Consider the following 17,258-nt stretch of genomic DNA (forward strand, 5'->3'; position numbering starts at 1 on the left):
GCTTAAAAGAGCCGGGGACGAGCGCGCGCGCGCGCGCGTAAGCCGTCGCCGCTTTGAAGTGAATGAATGAGTCGCGAGGCGCCTCCCTCGAGTCGCGGGCGCGCGGCGAGGCATGACAACTCGCGCAGGCCCTCCCGGACCAATCGCAGCCCGGCGCCAGGCGACGGAAAGCGCTCTCGGCCAATAGCGGCGCGGGTGGGTGGGTCCCAGCCAGCCGCACGGCGTGTGTGAGCGGCGGCGGCGTGGGCCAATAGAACCTCACGAGGCGTCGGATTGGGTCTGCTCTGGCCAATGGGCTTCGGGGACCCGCATCGAGAGGGCGGGGAAAAGGCCGAACCCACTTCTCGCCAACCAGCGGCGGCGGTTGCGGCGGGGGGAGGGGGCGGGCTCGCCGGTGGAATTGAGTCCCAGTCCAGCCAACGGGAGGCGAGGGCAGTCGGCAGCGGACCAATGGCAAGGCCGTTACGGACAGAGGGGAGGGGACGGTGGGAGGGTCTTAAAAGGTCTTGTGCGAGACGTCTGGCAGCTCGCTGGCCAGTTGCACCTGAGTTTGGTGTCGCCTGTGTCAGGAGCGGAGTCGCTTCACGACCATCCAGTACCCGTGTTTCTCTGTCACCCTCACTAAGCGCTGTGCGAGCAGGGGAGAGGCGCCCGGGGCACGACACGCAGGAAGCGACTCCGCAGGTCATCTCAGACCCGTGTTGCCGCCAGGAGGTAAGTGACTACAGTCGCATCCTGCCGGGTCAGAAGGCACGACTGATCAGCCTGCCAGGAGACGCTTCCCTCTCGCCCAGCTGAGCGGGAGCACGCACGCGTGTGCGCGGCCGAGGGCTGCGTGTGAACCCCCCACACTGCCCCCCTCCCGTACCTCCTGCTCCTCCTCTGTCCCCCCCAGCCCACATCGTCCCGGGCGAGCTGGAGCAGATCCGTCCAGACCGCCTGACCCACTCTCCTCTCCCCCCCCCCGCCTGCGGGATCAGAGCTGGGGCTGTGAGTGTGAGGGGGGGCGGGTCTGGTCACCCGTGGACCGGCGGAGAGTGGGCGCATGCAGAAGTTTGTGTTGAAGGTTTGCCGGAATGGCGTGCGTTTCCACGGAGTGCTGCCGGATTGACACGAGTGACGGTTTCGTGTTTTTTATTTTTTGGAGGGGCGTGTTATCCGACGCAAACTAAGTAACAAGGAGGTGTGTCTGTGTGTGTGTGTCTGTGTGTGGGGTGTCGAGGTTGCGGGTCCGAGCTCGTGTCCCGGGACAGCCCACAGCGCGCGCACCCCGCCCTCCGGGACAGGTGGAGTGTGCTGGGGCGCACGGGGGTCGGGAGGTATCAGGTGATGGGGGGGGGGGGGGACCCCGTGACGTGAGCCCGGCGCGACCGCAGCTGGTGGCGGCCCGGCCCGGCCCGTCCCTCACGTCACGCGTGGCGCTGTCTGTACAGGAGGAGGTTCGCACACCTGACCTCCCGCGGGCGAGACGCCGTGTTCCCCATCTTAACCGCACGCTCGCGACTGCGTAGGGTTCGGGGGGGGGGGCTCAGCCTGCGCTCGGGTCGTGCTGTTTCTCGGTGGCGAGTGCGCACCGACAGCGTGTGCTGGAACGGGACGCGCCGGGACAGCTGGAGCCCTGCTGCTCCTGGCGAAGGAGGTGAGGGTGAGCTCGGACCCTCGGGCACGCCTGGCCGCGGGGCGGGGTGGGGCGACACGCCGGACCCGCGCGTGTTTTGCTGGGGTGCGCCGCGCCGAGAGCTGGAACAGAGCCGGGGCGCCCGGCCTATTTTTAGCTCCCAGGGGGTCTGTTCCGGAGAGAGCGTGTCCGGGGCTCCACGTGGGCGCTCCCGAGCGCAGCCTCTCGAGTGTCTGGAGTGGATGATGAAATCGGCGTGGGTGTGGAACTCGCTGCCTCCTCCTCCTCCTAGCCTTCCGGCCTCGTCTCTCTCTCTCTCGGGCTGTGGGGGGGGGTGGGGGGGGGAGGGAGGACTCCTGGAGCAGCTGTAGAATTCGCCGTTCCGTTTTGCTGCCATATTTGCTCCCCACCCGCGTCTGCCCGCGGCTCGGACCTCTCCCCACCCGGCGGGTGGATCCAAGCCGGTAGAGCCCGCAGTGGATCGCAGCCCGAGACGGCGGGACCCCCCCTCTTTCTCGTGACCCGTCCAGTGAAGCCTACCCAGCTCGTCTGTGGGAGTGGGGAATGGGGGAGTGGGGTCCTGGATTGATTCCGGGGAAACTGGAATGCGGAGGTGCCTCAACCCCAGACTGAAGGCTTGAGGGGATGGGTGCGAACTACCTGGGAGTGCCTTTACACACAGAGTGGTGGGAGTGTGGAGCGAGGTGCCCAGCCTTATGGTGGAAGCCCCTACCCGGCCCTTGCGGGCGCGACGAGGATCCTGTGGGGACCTAGCGACGACCTAAACTGTGAACTGGGTCGGTCGGTCTGGGTGGAGGCGGGACAGGCTCGGTCTCATCCCTGTGCTTCACTGCTCACGGCGTCTCCAGTGCCTGCTCCTGTGGTGGGGCGCCGACTCGCCCTGTAGGGGGTGCTGCAGTCCACTGCGGATTCCTCCGATCCAGCCTAGCCGGGGGGGGGGGACCCAGAGTTCGGTGTCTTGACCCAGGGTTCTGCCACAGAGTCAGCCCCCCCTGGGGACCTCTAGGCCTTCTGAGCGCAGAGGGGGCCGGGTACGAGTCTGTTGCCTGTCGGGGTGGGCAGGTCGGCGGTGTGTCGGACGTCCTGATCTTCCTGCGGTGGGAAGACTGGTAGTGGGAGGGAGGGGGGTGGGCTCTCGCTAAGGAGCAGTTCCCGTGCGAGAAGCAGGTGTTCCCGGTCCGCGATCTGTCCGTGCTCGCCCGCCCGCCTGCGACGCGAGGGCTCTGGGATGCGTGCCTCGGGGCCGGGGAGGCGGGAGTGTGGGAAGCTCCCCCTGGTTCCGAGTCGGATCCGCTCCAGAATTGCGGCGCCGGGGCTCCTGGCATCGTGCCGTCCGCCGTGTCGGCCGGCGGTTCGCACGCGGGGCTTCTCCCTGCTGGAGCTCCGTCTCTCGGGCGCGTCGTGGCCCCCCCTGGTCCTGCAGCGGCTCGGCGGCGCAGCAGGACCCCGAGCGGATCGGGCTGCCCCGCGGCGGGAGTTCAGTCGAGGACAGGAGCTCCGAGGGGGGTGCTGGCGGGGTGTGGCCTGGGAGCTCTGCCTGTTCAGGCGGGAGCTTCACTTTTATTTTTTTTTCCCCTGTGCCAGTTAGGCCTGGGGGGTGGATTCTGAGCAGGGAAGAGCTCGGCATTCCTCCACTGCCTCCAGCAGGAGTGTGTGTGTGGAGGTGGGGGGGGGGGGGGGGGGCTTGCTCAGTGCTCAGAGCCGTTCCTTTTCATCTCGGGGAGAGCGAGAGAGCGAGAGAGAGCAGGGCTTTTGTCCGCTCCGGAGGGGCCCGGCTGGGAGAAGCTGGAATAGTAACTCCATTGTCCGGGCTTCCAGCTTGGCAGTGAACAGCATGTGAAGGAGCTCTGAACCTGCAGTGACCGACCTGCCTGTCTCGTCTCCGCCGGGTCTAATTCTTGGGCTCCAGGGAGCCATGCGACAGTAAAGCCCTCGTCTACGATGCGAGTCACTGGGCCTGGTGCCTCGGTTGCCTGTTCGCGCAGCTGGAGCCGGCGGTGAAGCGCCGCTGAAACCCGGACCGGACCGGGCCGGGCCGGGCCGCGCCGCTGTGCAACAGGAGTTGGATCAGCGGCGCCGAGGTCTTGGCGGCCTCCTGCTCCGGAGAGCAGAGCCATGACCACTCTGTGCCCCTGCCCCCTGTCCTCCGTCAGAACCAGCTCGTGTGTGCCCTTGCTGGTCACGGGTTCGAGGAGGTTGGCGGCGATGTCCTGTGTGGGGGGGGGGTCTGTAGGCGCGGTCTGGTCCGGCGGAGGCTCGTGCCGTCCCAGTGTCTGGTTACTGTGCGCTAGCAGCAGCAGGTGCAGCCTTCGCGTCTGGCCCTAACCTGTCCATTCATCCCTTCTCTTCCAGCAGTGACTTTCCTGTGGGCCCGGCTTCTCCGCTCTCTTCCTCTCCTCTGGATCTCCTTCCCAAGGGTGAGATGGATTTTTTTTTGTCCCTAAAACTGCTCCTGCTCTTTTTCTTATTTCGCCTTCATGTGCAAAACTTTTCTGTCTTTTTCGGCTGCTTGGTTAAAGCTGCTCAATCCCAGAGTTTCATCCTGTGGAGTTTCCGGGAGGATCCCGGAGCGTCGGAGCCTGCTCGGCTTGGTCCAGGGGCCCCGCAAGGTCAAGAGGGGTGTCCCCTGGGGGAGCTGGCTGGGGGTGCTGGCCGGGTTCTGCAGTGGGACCGGTCTGAGACTGGGCCGGGGCCACCTCAGTAAGCCACTGTAGCCCAGCATCAGTGCACATCTGGCAGAGCACCCCCTGGAGTGGGGGGGGGGGGGGGGTGCTTGCGGAGTCTTCGCCCCTATTTTTCCCCCCCACAGCCCTTGCGATTTCCCCTTCTGGCACAGGGGGCAACGGAGCGTCTCCCCACGAGATTCCACGAAATTCAGTCCAAGTTTATTTATCAAACACGGAACAAACACGGCGTGCAGCAGTCCAGAGTGTGTGCAGTGCAGTGTGCAGTGAAGACTGTGTGTCCGTGTAGCCATTACGGGTGACTTGCTGAAGGAGCTGCAGGTGGGCTATTGAGCAGTCTTATCGGCTGGAGGTGGAAGCTGATCCCTAATCCGTTGGTCTTTCACTGCGTTCTCTCCTGCCGTCTGGTCAACGGTACCGAAGCATTCAGTCTGTGAACTGCTGGGGGGTGCGCCACGGGTCGTGACGTGGGGTGTCAGTGGGTGAAAGGTCAAACTGGAGAGTCAGTCCAGCTCCCCAGTGCGCCGAGCCCCAGGCCCGGTCCGTGCCCTCGTGGCGGGCAGGCGTGCCCCTGGTTTGTGAGTTAGTTTTGAGGGCACTGGGGTGGAATGGGAGGAGGGGAGGAGAGCTGGGTTCCCCGAGCGGGAGGTGACCGGACAGCATTCCTTCTGTGATGCAGTAATCTCACGAGCGCGACCGGAGCGCAGGACTGCCGCCGGGGCGTCTCCCGGCCCGGGGGTGTGCTGGGGTGGGAGGGGCTGTCCTGGGTGTCTGGAGGGAGCTCGGAGAGGGTACGGACACAGTAGCCAGATTCTACCCTCAACACGGAGCGGGGTCGGTCTGGAGTCCTGCTTTTTGAGAGGGGAGACGGCCTCTGTTGTGCGAGGGGCTCGCTCTCCGCGCACGAGGGTGTGAGCGCTGGCTTGCCCTAATAATGAGGGAGGGAGGGAGGGGGAAGGACAGACCCAGCCTGCAGGAGAGATCGCTGGAGGCCTCAGCCCTCTCACTCAGGTGCTCAAACATGCTTATCTGTTTGCTCTTCTGTCACAGGACCGATTAACCTCAGGAAGGGATTAAGATTGCCTCTCTTCTCTGTGTTGTTCCTTCTCTCCTTCTAACTTTCCCACTCCTTATCTCTCTCGTCCTTCTTTTACCCTGTCCCCCCCCCCCCGTAGGCCTCCGTTCGGTCTGGGGACAGCGGGTGCGTGACTGGGGTGCACAGAGCCCTTTAGGCTTGATTGGAGACAGACATGACTGTCTCTGCCTGCTCTGTTCAGAGGGGGTTGCTGGGCATGGCCAAAGGGAACAACGACTGACCGGCCTTTTTAAAGTCAACATATCTGAGAGGCTCCCCGGGCTGTGACGGGAGATCACACGCTGGGCTGCAGCTCTGTTGAGTTTCCTCCCCCAGTAGGACTGGGAGCTGTTCCTGTTCCGGCAGGTGTGGGGATTCTGGGACTGGATTTATTTTAGGGAAGAATGTTTTCCTGATACTGGAGTATTTCTTGTAGTGCAACTCTGCCTTCTCTGTCTCTGGGAGCACAACCTATCCTCTGGACAGCCAGCCCTGCCTGTGTCCAGTTTCTCTGGCCAGGCTGTCCCTCTCTGGGCGGCCAGCCCTGCCTGTGTCCAGTTTCTCTGGCCTGGCTGCGGTCACGGAGCCTGTCCTCTCTGGGCAGCCAGCCCTGCCTGTGTCCAGTTTCTCCTGGTTGTCTTCTCTCGCCAGGTCAGGTATTTGGCCTGTGTGTGTTGTCTGTGTCTCTCTCTGCTTCTGTCTCTCGTGACAATCCAGCTGTATTTGCAGGCTTTAATCCGAAAGGAATGGGAATCTGTGTGCTGCGCAGCTCTTCATTCAGAGGAGAGGAGGGCAGGAATGGGGCTGTTCCCTGTGCCAGGAGGCGGTTTCCAGTTACAGTCTGTGAAAAGCCAGTCACTCAGACAAGTTCTTGTCTTTTCAGACTTGCAGAGATTTGATAGTTTGGGAGGGAGGGTAGGGAGAGGCAGAGGTGTGGCAGTGGGGATTAAAGGAATAAACCGGATTGGTAACCAGATTGGTAAAGTCCCGGGAACGCCAGGCCTGTGGCATCACTGATCCGGGCTTCTTGGTTAAGATTCCTTTCCTGATTTTCTGCAGGCTGGTGCTTCCTCAGGAGGGAAGTACAGGTGAATCCGGGTGAAGGGGGGAATGCCAGGTCTGTGATCCCTCTGAATGTGCCAGACTAATGGAGCGATCCCTGTGCTCCAGTACGGGTTTAAAAAGCGCGTTCTATGCCGGAACAGGACTGAGTCCAGTGGCTGTTGAGGCCACTGAGAGTTGGGTCTGAAAGGGCGAGGGAGAGGAAAAACACTTATCTGCCCACCCACGTCATCTGTGGTTCTCTGGCGATGGCGTTGGGGTGCTGAGATCTGGATTTTCATCTCGAAGAGCAGGAAACGGATCTGCTCCAGCTCGGTACGGAGCCTGTCGCCGCTCTGTCCTCCTGCTGTGCCCCCCCCCCCAGTTTGGTGCACGTGAGCGCCGCCCCTGTGGCTGGCCAGTGCTCCCGCGGTGCTGTGCAAGTGGAAACGCTGACGATCCTTTGGCCTTAGTCGCTCGCCGGCGGGGCGGAATGTGGGAGAGAGGGGGGGCTCTCGGTGGGGCCGGGGTGGGGCTTGTTATCTTATCGGGCCGGGCTGGGGCGAGGCTGTGGCGCAGAGCACAGAGGTTAACGTATGGGGGGGGGGGGGGAAACCCTTTCCTTGGGGTCCTGTCGGGCTGGAAATGAGGCTCTACGGATTGCCGTCTTCTTTTGCCCTCGGCGCTTGGAGAGACTGCGGAAGGGCAGGGCAGGCCTGCTCCTACGAGCGTCTATTAATAGTTAAACTGTTTTTCCTGAAGTCTGTGCCATCGCCCACTCCACACTGATCTCTGCCAGCGCCGTTTGCCCTCTAGTTGTGGGGGAGGGTGGGATGTTGGGGGGGTGGTTGGTCTGTAACCCCGTCAGTGGCAGAGCTGTGTTTCCCGGGAGTGTGTGTGTGTGTGTGTGTGTGTGTGTGTGTGTGTGTGTGTGAGCGCACGTGCTGTGCTGGTGCTCTGTTTTTGTTTTGGTTTTGCTCGGGCTGCCAGGTGTGTGGCGCACGTGCTCAGTCGACACGGGTACAGCCGTCCTCCGCCCCCGTTCACACTGGCCCTGGCGCACATCGCTGTGCCTGGTCTCCAGATGGGTTTTTTTTCCCCCATATTTCCTAACTTGACCCCCTCCCTTCGCCTTGTGCACAGCTTGTCCAGTCAACGTGGAGTCCACTGCAGATGCACTGGGAACTGAACGAGTGAAGGATGGTGGAAGTCAGTTTTAATTGATGAGAGAGCTAACTCATCAGTGGACCTCCATCAATTTGTTTGTACTCTTCTAGTTATTAATTTAGGTCTGGCTTCTAGATGGGAGTGTCTGACTTCCTGCTCTGTTGCTTCAACCGCCTGTATAATTAACTATTTGGTAATTAAATAATGGGTAACTATCGAGGTGCAGGCTGTAACGGTGTCAACATCGGAGTGGACTCTTACACTCATATGCTGAGTAGCCCTGTTACAGACACTGCTGTCCCTCTTCTCTCACACTGCCCCTGAATTCACACACTGGCACACTCCTGACTGGACTGGAGACACTGCTAGAGACACTGCTGTCCCTCTCCTCTCACACTGCCCCTGAATTCACACACTGGCACACTCCTGACTGGACTGGAGACACTGCTAGAGACACTGCTGTCCCTCTCCTCTCACACTGCCCCTGAATTCACACACTGACACACTCCTGACTGGACTGGAGACACTGCTGTCCCTCTCCTCTCACACTGCCCCTGAATTCACACACTGACACACTCCTGACTGGACTGGAGACACTGCTGTCCCTCTTCTCTCACACTGCCCCTGAATTCACACACTGGCACACTCCTGACTGGACTGGAGACACTGCTAGAGACACTGCTGTCCCTCTCCTCTCACACTGCCCCTGAATTCACACACTGACACACTCCTGACTGGACTGGAGACACTGCTGTCCCTCTCATCTCACACTGCCCCTGAATTCACACACTGACACACTCCTGACTGGACTGGAGACACTGCTGTCCCTCTCATCTCACACTGCCCCTGAATTCACACACTGACACACTCCTGACTGGACTGGAGACACTGCTAGAGACACTGCTGTCCCTCTCCTCTCACACTGCCCCTGAATTCACACACTGACACACTCCTGACTGGACTGGAGACACTGCTGTCCCTCTTCTCTCACACTGCCCCTGAATTCACACACTGACACACTCCTGACTGGACTGGAGACACTGCTAGAGACACTGCTGTCCCTCTCCTCTCACACTGCCCCTGAATTCACACACTGAGACTCTCCTCCCCTCCTCTCTGTCTCGCGCTCTTCAAATCTGCGCGCTCATGTGGCTATTGTTATCGGAGAGAGCTGGCGATTGGAGAGGAGGAGAGGGGCGTGCAGCGTTACATAAGGAAAGTGCCGAGAGAGAGAGAGAGCACAGCTGTAGTTTGAGCAGGGCCCGTCTCGTGTGAGGAGGCATCGCGACGGAGAGAGACCCAGCGTGCGTCTGTTCCTGTCTGTCGCTCTCCGGCTGTGCCGCGCGCTGGTCTCTGTGTTTGTGTTGAGGGTTCGGGCTGAGCTGTCAGAGTCGCGGTAAGTTACCAGTCCGGTCCGTCTGACTGCTGCGCTCGCTCGTTCACCCCTGTGCGTTGTTGAAATATTTCTTTTGTTTTCGGCCAAGCTTTTTTTTTTTTTAAAGAAAAAACTCTAGCGGTTAGCCGCAGGAAGTTTGTGCAACATGCACTCTTTGTGTGCTGTGGACAGATTTCTCACGGCTGTATGCAGCTCTGGGGGCGCTGCAGGGGCAGGCTTGGGAAAGGGGTGCAGATTGTGAGGATGCTCCGGTCGGAACGCACACATTTCAGGCTCCTCCACACCCTCCAAACCGTGACTGCCTCTGACAGGAGAAAGTGAGCAGGGCTTGCATTTCACTGTGCAGGAAACAAACTTTTTTTTTCCCCCCCCCCCATAAATTGCATTGCTCGTCTTCTCCGATATGGGGGGCGTTTGACCTTTGACCTCTTTGGTCCGTTCCCCTGTAGGTCTTAACAAGCACTGATCTGCCTGGGTGTTAGCTGTCCTGTTGATCCTGGTGAAGCAACAGGTGTTTTGGGGGGGGTGATGTGCACAATGCGCCAGGCTAGGGGGTGCCCCACACCAGTTGTGCCCAGCATTTTGGGGTGGGATGCCGGACCCAGGATACCCGGAGATCCGGCTGCCCGGTTCTCCCTTGGGAACGGGGATCTCTTCCCCCAAGGCTCCTGGCCACGAGAGAAGCCCGCCTCTGGTGTTTGCGCTGTGGCGGGGCCTGTTGGCGCCGGTCCCACTGGGCCAGCGGTGCCCGACAGCAGGGGCTCCGGATTGTTGACAACCAGTTTTATCAGTGAGCAATTAACTGTTGGCTCAAAGTTCTGTTGATGTTTGTCTTAACGCTCAAGCCTGATGACGCCTTGCGCGCGTGTGTGTTTTTATGTTCCCCTTGCGCCAGTCTTGCCAGGCACCGACCTTTGACCCCCCTCTCCCTCCCCCCCCGCGGGAGACTGCCACTGACGTGAGCAGGTGACCTCTGCGTTGTGCCCCCTTTTCTAGACAAACAGAGGCACGGTTCGTAGAGCTCATCCAACTTCTGCAACAGGAAGTGTTTTTTTTTTTTTGCAGGAACGCTAGAATAGTCGAGGAGCCCATTTGGCCTGTCCGTTAGCTCACTAGTAGCTAATTGTTAGTAGGTGTTGTTTTTTTTTTTAAAGAAATTTTTTGCTTCAACAAAAAAATCTGGGCAGCTTGCTCCTCACTCCCACCACTCTCTGTGTAAAGAACTGCTTCCTGTTATTGGCTTTAAACTGACTTTCAAGAAGGGAAAGCCTGCCTCTCCGTGTTTTAAGCGTGCCCTGGGTGTGGGTTTCTCTGACCTAGGCTGTAAGGGCTTCTGGGAAGATGGTCGGGGGTGGAGGGGAAACTTCCTGTCCAGTCTGAGAGAGAAGACGGATGGTGTGGGCCCCTGCGTTAGGCCTCCGAGTGGGAAGGAGTGTGCTCGGGGCGCAGGCAGGTATTTTCAGGTCACTTGGCGTTTCCTGAAATTCAAGCCCGGAGGAGCCCTCGCCCACAGCTGGCTGCCTGTTTAAGGTGTTTTGTCATGTTTTCTTGAGAATAGTGACGCCGACAGAAGGGGGCGGCCTGCAGGACAGGCGATGGCAGCAATGAGGTGCGTCATGCTGATTAGGAGTAGATTGGCCAATTCCTTTTCCTCTGAACCTTCCCTGTTCCGTGTGCCTCCGGGCTGTAGGGGGGGCTCGTCCCGGGCTGGGACCCCGAACTGGGGTCTCCGGGCTGTAGTGGGGCTCGTCCCGGACTGGGACCCTGAACTGGGGTCTCCGGGCTGTAGCTGTAGGGGGCTCATCCTGGGCTGGGGTCTCGGGGCTGTAGGTCCTTGCAGTCGTGGCTCAGTTTGAGGCCGAGTGACCTGCGGGAGCTCGTGACCTTCTCTCTGCGGCAGCTGGGGAAACAGGAGGTGGCCCCCAGGGGTGCGGGGTTTCCACTCTGAACTTGCGCCCCTCGCTGAGCTGCTGTGGACGTGGGGGGGGCAGAGAACACGAACTCCCGCTGACGTCGGGAGCGAGCCGCGCCGCTCTCTGACCCGGGCTGGCGCTGGAAACTGGGTCAGAGGTCGAAGCCTGGCCGCAGGCTCTTCGTGAATGAAAAGACTCGCGCGCCCTCCTCCCCTGCCCGCCAGACTCCTGAGACTCTTCCCACCAACTTCCCTGCTGCCTTCTTGCCTGTTTTTATTTTATTTTTATTTTTTTCTCCCGCTGAAACTCCCAGCCTGACTCCCGGACTGGCTCAGGGTCGTGCTCACGGAAAGCCCGGGGCGTGTGTGGGCAGATGGAATGTGGTCCAGTGCTTGACCCCCCCCCCCCCCCCCTTGTGAAACAGAAACTGTAGGTCTTGAGTGGAAACTACAGGGACATTAGAAGGCGCGGGGGGGGGGGAGGCACTTTACACAAAAGGTGTTGGGAGTGTGGCACTCCAGCCGTGCTGTTGAAGCCAGTATCCTGGCTCCTTTCGAGACGCAGCTGGATGAGATCCTTCAGTCAGGCCAGCGGGGGCCCTTCTTTACACAGAGGGTGGTGGGAGCGTGGAACAAGCTGCCCAGGCATGTTGAAGCCAGTTCCTCAGTGTCTTCCGAGAAATGGCTGGGCGAGATCCAGGGATTAATTGAGCTGTTGCCTCCCAACCAAGCCGTGTGCCCAGGCAGCTTAGTGTTTTAAATTCTGCGGTTGACAGCTCTGGCTAGGCGGATAGGTCCTGTTCTACCCCCCTCTTCCCTTCCTCATCGCTTTGATGTCGAGGTTAAACGTGGCATGTCTACACAGGACCCAAGTGGATTGGCTCCTTTTGTGAGAAAAGCACCGGTAAAGCTGCTCAAATCCTGAACTCTAACCCGGGTCGGCTCGCCTGCCAGTGTGCGTGCACACAGGGGCTGACTGTCACTCCAGATGCTCGAGCTGTGGTGTAACTGAGCAGAACCGCTCGGGGTGGGGGGGGGACAGCCGATGTTCTTGGCTCTGTTCTGCCCCCCCCCCCCCTGTCACGCTGCGCCTGACCCTGTGGCGCCCTGCTCTTCTCCTTCCAGATGTTGCAGCTGCGCCTGGTCCGGGGCGGGCTGGGCTTCCTCGGGGCCCGGAGGGTGTCGGTGCTGTCCCAGGCCTTCCAGAGCACCCAGCGCGTTGACTACCGGCCCATCAAGAAGGTCATGGTGGCCAACCGAGGTGAGATGAAGGCCGTGCGCGGGGTATTCGACACGGTGCTCCTCAGCCCTGTGGGCCCGGCGCCCCCCTGCTGAGTTCACCCACAGCGCTGCCAGCTTGCGGGGGCTCGGCCCTCCTGGCACCTCCAACTGGCTGCAGCGCTCGGAGCCAGTTGCTTCCCGCCACTGGGGGAGTCCTGGTTCCCAGCCTGAAGGCCGTGTTTCCGGGGGGGACGTTTTGAATGTTGCGCTCGTGTTAATTCCCCCGGGCAGCGCGTGAGCAGCAGGGTGGGGAAAGGAGATGGTCACCCCTGCTGTCTCGCTCTCTTCCTGTCCCTGCCTCCAGGAGAGATCGCCATCCGGGTTTTCCGGGCGTGCACGGAGCTGGGGATCCGCACGGTGGCGGTGTACGCGGAGCAGGACACGGGGCAGATGCACCGGCAGAAGGCGGACGAGGCCTACCTGATCGGCCGGGGCCTGCCGCCCGTCGGTGCCTACCTGCACATCCCCGACATCATCAAGGTGGCCAAGGTGAGGTCACGTCTCATCCGTCACCCCCTCACTTCGCTCATTCCGCAAGCTGGGCCGTGCCTCCTCTTCCTCGCTCGTGTGTGCGTGTGCTCTCCTGATCCCTGGTCCCTGCTCCCTCCTCCTCCTCCCCGCCGGTCCGGTCCGGTCCGAACCAGCCGGCCGGGTTGTCTTCCTGGGCTGGAGCCCGGCTCTCCCGGCTCTCGGATGTTCGCATGGGAGCCGGTGGCCCCCGCTGCGTGTCGTCGTCTCTCCTGTGTCCCGTACGGGAATCGGCAGCTTGCGGTTTTCTGTGATTTCTGCAATGCTTGCCTCACAGAGGAAGCGCCTTGCTCGTGCCTTTCCTGTGCGCTGTGATGGCGACAGCGGGACCCCGGGGTGGGGGTGGGGGGGGGGCTCTCTATGGGACTCTGTCTTTGGGACCGGCCCCTCCCAGAGCCAGAGGCGCGCGTCCCGGCCGGGCCAGAGGCATGCGGCCAGGAAGGTCCATCTTCCGTTTCCTCTCCCCCCCCCCACCCCGTGCAGGAGAACGAGGTGGACGCCATCCACCCGGGCTACGGCTTCCTGTCGGAGCGCGCCGACTTCGCCCAGGCCTGCATCGACGCCGGCGTGCGCTTCATCGGCCCGGCCCCCGACGTGGTCCGCAAGATGGGCGACAAGGTGGAGGCTCGTGCCATCGCCATCAACGCAGGTACGGCGCCGCCGCACCCCGCACCCCGGGAGACTCGGTCGGTCGCTTTTGGGCTCGGGGCGTGTCGGACCCCGGACGATCCAACCCAATACGAGCGGGGGTCCCCCCAGTATCTGGGCGCCTCAGCTGCCGGGGTATACAGCATTGGAGGGTCTTTATTTCAGGAGGAGGAAATAAAGGCTCATAAGGCTCTTTTCTTTTTCTCCTGTGTGGGGATCATACCAGTCGTTGCCGACGTACCTTGTACACAATAACGTGTCTAACGGAGCGATGTCTCCGTCTCGCACGTCAAATCCCAGGTGACCCCCTCTTAACCCCTCGCTTTAGAAAACACTCTCCAGTTCCCCTGTGTAAAGGCTGAGCGTCTTTTCCCTCGTAGCCGAGAGCCTTCAGTCGTTGAGCAATGAAAGAGATGTTTGCAAGCAGGGGTCTCGGTCACTGTCGGTTTGACGCGTCTAATGCGCCAGTTCGCAAGCCGACTCCGGTTTTTAACCTCTGTGGAGCTGGAGGAGTCGTGATGGAGTGGTACGGGTGTCGCACTTCTCTGCGTTCCTGAACTCTTGCCAGACGAGTGGACTGAGATGAGCAGCAGGAGAGCTCGGGGAGGCGTTGAGCGTGTCCAGCGACGGTCTCGGTGACGAGCAGCGGGGTGGGGGGGGGGGGTATGAGAGATCGTGGGAGTCCCCTGCCCCCGGACACTAACCCCCCCCCCCCCATGTGCCCACAGGTGTGCCGGTGGTGCCAGGCACGGACGCCCCCATCTCCTCTCTGACGGAGGCGCAGGAATTCTCCAACACCTACGGCTTCCCCATCATCTTCAAGGCGGCCTACGGCGGCGGCGGGCGTGGCATGAGGGTGGTGCGCGGGTACGAGGTGAGTGAGCCCACGGGGGGGCGCTATAGTCCAGTCCGAGGAGGTGCCAGCAGGGGCGAGGGAGGGCTGTCCTGTGTAGGGGAGAGAGCTGACAGCATTTATCACTTTTACAATTACCCTTCTCTAGCAGGGGGACGGGGCGTTAACCCTCACAGCTCTTGGGTCCTGGGTTCGATTCCTCTGAGGAGTGTGCGTGGTCTCTGGGCCCTGAGTCGGAGCGCCTTCTCTCCTCCCATGTTGGCCTGCCTCCTGGCATACCTGGTGTCTCATCCGGGTTGTGGTCCTGCCTTGTTCCCTGTGTTTCTGGGATTGGATCTAGTCTAGTCTACCTGGGAATAAGCAGGGATCTGCTCCTGGCTGGGTGACTGCTATACCCATGGTGTTATTTGAGATTCTGCACAAAACCGTCCACCATGCACAGAAAGAGCACCTCTCCAGGTTAACAGGCTGCAATCGTGTCGTAATCCATCCTGTTATTGTAACTGTATGTTGCTGCTCGGCTGACCTATAATCATTGTTTGAATAAATCAGCGAGCGCGGCTGCTGAGGGCTACACCTTGCGGTGTACACTGCCCTCCTGTGGCGTGTTGGGGGTACTGCACCCGGCGAGAGACTTGCTGGTGTGCAAAGCGCCAGGAGAAGGTTTGCTTCGTGCCGAAAGCTGTCCTCAGGTGCGAGAGGAGAGGCAAAGATGCGCCAGGATGAGATGTGCTCCAGGGAAGGGTCCCAGACTCCAGGTCGTCTTCACCCAGCCTCTCTCTCTCCCGCCCCGTCTCCGTGTCCGTGCAGGAGCTGGAGGAGAACTACCAGCGGGCGTACTCGGAAGCGCTGGCCGCCTTCGGGAACGGGGCGCTGTTCGTGGAGAAGTTCATCGAGAAGCCCCGGCACATCGAGGTGCAGATCCTGGGTGAGGAGCCTCTGCCTGGTTGTTCCCTGTGGCGTCGGCCCCCGTGGGCGAGGAAGGCGCGGTTCTGTGCGGGCAATCGGTACCAGGTCCGAGCTCGGGGCTGCGGCTCTCCTGCTTGTCCGTTTTCTGCGGCGGCAGCAGGGGAGACACGGGGGTTTAAGATCTGCCCTCGGAGAGGAGTCTGTCGGTTAAGCCCCTCGACCTTGATGAGTCTAAGCTGAGGTTGAAGAGTGATGCTGAGTGTGCGCATCGGGGGGTGGGTACTGGGTCTGGGGGGGGGGGGGGGGAACCCTTGTCACTCGGGGCAGGTTAATGCAGTGTCTCCAGGGAGAGCTGATCAGGGTCTCGGGTGTGGCTCACCTGTGTGACTCCTCAGGGCAGGTTAATGCAGCGTCTCGGAGCTGATCAGGGTCTCGAGTGTGGGACCGTGGCTCACCTGTGTGACTCCTAGGGGCAGGTTAACGCAGTGTCTCAGGTGTGGGACCGTGGCTCACCTGTGTGACTCCTGGGGGCAGGATAACGCAGTGTCTCAGGTGTGGGACCGTGGCTCACCTGTGTGACTCCTAGGGGCAGGTTAACGCAGTGTCTCAGGTGTGGGACCGTGGCTCACCTGTGTGACTCCTAGGGGCAGGTTAACGCAGTGTCTCAGGTGTGGGACCGTAGCTCACCTGTGTGACTCCTAGGGGCAGGTTAACGCAGTGTCTCAGGTGTGGGACCGTGGCTCACCTGTGTGACTCCTAGGGGCAGGTTAACGCAGTGTCTCAGGTGTGGGACCGTAGCTCACCTGTGTGACTCCTCAGGGCAGGTTAACGCAGTGTCTCAGGTGTGGGACCGTAGCTCACCTGTGTGACTCCTAGGGGCAGGTTAACGCAGTGTCTCAGGTGTGGGACCGTGGCTCACCTGTGTGACTCCTCAGGGCAGGTTGACGCAGTGTCTCAGGTGTGGGACCGTGGCTCACCTGTGTGCCTCCTCAGGGCAGGTTAACGCAGTGTCTCAGGTGTGGGACCGTGGCTCACCTGTGTGACTCCTCAGGGAAGGTTAACGCAGTGTCTCAGGTGTGGGACCGTTGCTCACCTGTGTGACTCCTAGGGGCAGGTTAACGCAGTGTCTCAGGTGTGGGACCGTAGCTCACCTGTGTGACTCCTAGGGGCAGGTTAACGCAGTGTCTCAGGTGTGGGACCGTGGCTCACCTGTGTGACTCCTAGGGGCAGGTTAACGCAGTGTCTCAGGTGTGGGACCGTAGCTCACCTGTGTGACTCCTCAGGGCAGGTTAACGCAGTGTCTCAGGTGTGGGACCGTAGCTCACCTGTGTGACTCCTAGGGGCAGGTTAACGCAGTGTCTCAGGTGTGGGACCGTGGCTCACCTGTGTGACTCCTCAGGGCAGGTTGACGCAGTGTCTCAGGTGTGGGACCGTGGCTCACCTGTGTGCCTCCTCAGGGCAGGTTAACGCAGTGTCTCAGGTGTGGGACCGTGGCTCACCTGTGTGACTCCTCAGGGAAGGTTAACGCAGTGTCTCAGGTGTGGGACCGTTGCTCACCTGTGTGACTCCTAGGGGCAGGTTAACGCAGTGTCTCAGGTGTGGGACCGTGGCTCACCTGTGTGACTCCTAGGGGCAGGTTAACGCAGTGTCTCAGGTGTGGGACCGTAGCTCACCTGTGTGACTCCTCAGGGCAGGTTAACGCAGTGTCTCAGGTGTGGGACCGTGGCTCACCTGTGTGACTCCTAGGGGCAGGATAACGCAGTGTCTCAGGTGTGGGACCGTGGCTCACCTGTGTGACTCCTCAGGGCAGGTTAACGCAGTGTCTCAGGTGTGGGACCGTGGCTCACCTGTGTGACTCCTAGGGGCAGGTTAACGCAGTGTCTCAGGTGTGGGACCGTGGCTCACCTGTGTGACTCCTGGGGGCAGGATAACGCAGTGTCTCAGGTGTGGGACTGTGGCTCACCTGTGTGACTCCTGGGGGCAGGTTAACGCAGTGTCGCGGAGCTGATCCGTGTCCGTGTCTCGGACGACGCGCGTCTCCGGGGAGCTGAGCGCGGTGTCTGTCTGTGTCCCTCAGGCGACAAGTTCGGGAACGTGGTCCACCTGTACGAGCGGGACTGCTCCA

At 61.0% G+C, this 17,258-nt stretch overlaps 1 protein-coding gene across 1 annotated transcript; it reads left to right on the forward strand.

The window, feature by feature from the left end:
• Positions 1-554: 554 nt before the first annotated feature.
• LOC148810002 (pyruvate carboxylase, mitochondrial-like) lies at positions 555-17,252 on the forward strand (the record flags this gene model as incomplete). Its single annotated transcript, XM_088909167.1, has 8 exons — positions 555-714; positions 3,992-4,056; positions 12,040-12,175; positions 12,500-12,684; positions 13,207-13,372; positions 14,100-14,245; positions 15,035-15,152; positions 17,211-17,252. Coding segments are annotated over exons 3-8 (793 nt in total), but the record flags the coding sequence as incomplete, so codon positions are not given.
• Between the last annotated feature and the right edge of the window lie 6 nt (positions 17,253-17,258).

Source organism: Atractosteus spatula, unplaced genomic scaffold (assembly GCF_055471065.1).
Source record: "Atractosteus spatula isolate fAtrSpa1 unplaced genomic scaffold, fAtrSpa1.hap1 Scaffold_104, whole genome shotgun sequence".
In the NCBI taxonomy this organism is placed as follows: Eukaryota; Metazoa; Chordata; class Actinopteri; order Semionotiformes; family Lepisosteidae; genus Atractosteus; species Atractosteus spatula.